This window comes from Alligator sinensis, unplaced genomic scaffold (genome assembly GCF_000455745.1).
Source record: "Alligator sinensis unplaced genomic scaffold, ASM45574v1 scaffold1668_1, whole genome shotgun sequence".
NCBI lineage: Eukaryota > Metazoa > Chordata > Crocodylia > Alligatoridae > Alligator > Alligator sinensis.
The window spans coordinates 21,325-23,396 of record NW_005843762.1 but is presented as its reverse complement, the minus strand read 5'-3'; the positions used below and the strand labels follow the sequence as shown (position 1 = coordinate 23,396).

The following is a 2,072-nucleotide window of genomic DNA, read 5'->3' as shown; positions in this document are numbered from 1 at the left end:
ACTCTTTCCTGCTTATGCAGGGGGTCGGACTCGATGATCTATTGAGGTCCCTTCCGACCCTAACATCTATGAATCTATGAATCTTTTGTGCTTACTTAATCTGTGCTAACTTGCTTTTATCTGCTTTTTAATTTGAAGAATTTGAATATATGGGACCAGGTGAATCAAGTCTGTGTGCATGTTCACTGCCTTCTAAAATCATTAACTTTCTAAGAGATTTGAAGCTGTAAGAGAAAAGTGGGTCAAAGGTTGCTGAGGTGTTCTGTATGGTAGCATGACTGGTATCACAGCCAAGGTGGATGAAGCCTGTGCTCAAGAGCTCCAGGGTATGAGGGGCAAGCTCCAGGTAGGAGTTGTGTCAGGGGATGGTATTGTACTCTTCCATGTAGCTGTGTAGGGAGATGTTTTGGTGGTACATAAATCCCTCTAGGGGTTTCAGGATGGGATCTAGTACCCATTTGTCTCTAAACAAGGGGCATCTCTGGAGTGCTGGTAGGTCAGGTAAACACCTGTACGTGCTAGAGTGTAAAGACTTGAGATTCTTGAGTTTTCTCCAGGTCTAGAAAAGCTCATTTGCTTCTGAAACCAAAAGAAAGCTGTGGAAAAGTAGCTCCTACCTAGCCCAGTGGTGCTGAGTAGCTGGTTACTTACATAGATTACTAGGGGCGTGACATTAAATATTCTGCAGTGTTTGACTAACCACGTGAGTGTAGAGATGTGTGTCAAAAGGCATATACCTATTTCAAGGACATAAAGTTATAGAAGTTTTAATAGAATAACAGCTCCACTGTTTCTTAATGGTACGTACAGACATTTGTGGAAGTTAGGGGGCAGTTAGCGTTAAAAATGGCCACTGGATCAGATGGGAGGGGTATGTGTCCACTGGGGGCTGTGGGGAGTAGGGTTTTTTTAGCTCCTGATTCCCCGCAACCAGCAGACAAGCAACACCCCCTGCCAACTGCACATCGCTGTGCTGGAGGTTTGGTGTGTGGCACAGTGCCTACCTGCCTCCCTTTGGTTGGCTGCAGTATAATCTTATTCATACACTCTTTGATTTATTCAAATAAAATTATTCACTAACTATACTATGTATCTCCCCCTGTATTTACCTTTTATTTTGAAGAGATATACATTCAGGATTGTGAAACTTAACACAACCACGAGGATCACGCTCAGCGCCACCATCCAGGGATTCACCCTGGGAAAAAAGACAGCTGAAAAACAAGATGCCCAGGGCTTGCTTTAGTTTGTTATTGGTGAAAAAATATCAAATGTATTTATTCCAAGGCCATCCATTAATAGTTCCTCTCGGGAATTGCCTGAGATATGAATGAGAGCAGCAACTCCTAGAGTTGCAAAAAATCAGAAATATGCTTTAATAACCACCAACCTGACTTTCCGTCGTGATTTATAATGAATAAACTGGAAACATGCTATCTCACCTTTATATGGCTAAGTGGAAATTATTTAGCCATATTGGCAATTATGCCGTGTTAGAATAGTTTTTCCATCCGTAATGGAAGAGGATCAATCTTTATGTGAACGTGCTAGAAACAAAATCCAGAAATACTTTAAAGTGGGTAGGGCTGGACGTGAAGTGCAGGGGGAGGGGTAGGAAACAGGGTCGGACCTGGACCGACTGGGGGGTAAGCACAAAGCAGGGGGGACGGGGTTGGATCCAAAATGGGGAGGAGAAGGGTTGGGGTCAGACCTGAACTGTGGGGGGTTGGGTAGGACCCTCAGTGTGGGGGAGGGAAGGGGAGTGGCGTCAGACCCAAACTGGGGTCGAAGTGGGCAGCATGGTACTACACGAAGCGGGGTGGGCAGTGTCAGATCCAAACCAGGGGTTTAGAGGTGGCAGGGGCAGAACCAAAGCAGGGTGGAATAGGACCCAAACAGGCGGAGTGGGGGCAGCGAGGTCATACCCAAACTGTGGGGAGGGGGTCACTGGGTAGGATCTGAATGGGGGGTGGCGTAGGAGCCTTAGTGGAGGGGAGGGGAGGAGGGAGAGGGTTCGGACAAGAACCAGTAGGAAGGTGGGGCGGGGGGGGGAAAGGGCAGAGGGGGCGGGC

General features: G+C 47.0%; 1 protein-coding gene across 1 annotated transcript in view; it reads right to left on the bottom strand.

The window, feature by feature from the left end:
* Positions 1–869: 869 nt before the first annotated feature.
* Positions 870–2,072, bottom strand: part of LOC106723393 (butyrophilin subfamily 1 member A1-like) — a 14,048-nt gene continuing 12,845 nt past the window's right edge. The window contains exon 5 of the mRNA XM_025195715.1: positions 870–1,214. Within this exon, the coding sequence (XP_025051500.1) occupies positions 1,081–1,214 (134 nt within the window). The 3' untranslated portion in view covers positions 870–1,080. The remainder of the gene's footprint in view (positions 1,215–2,072) is intronic.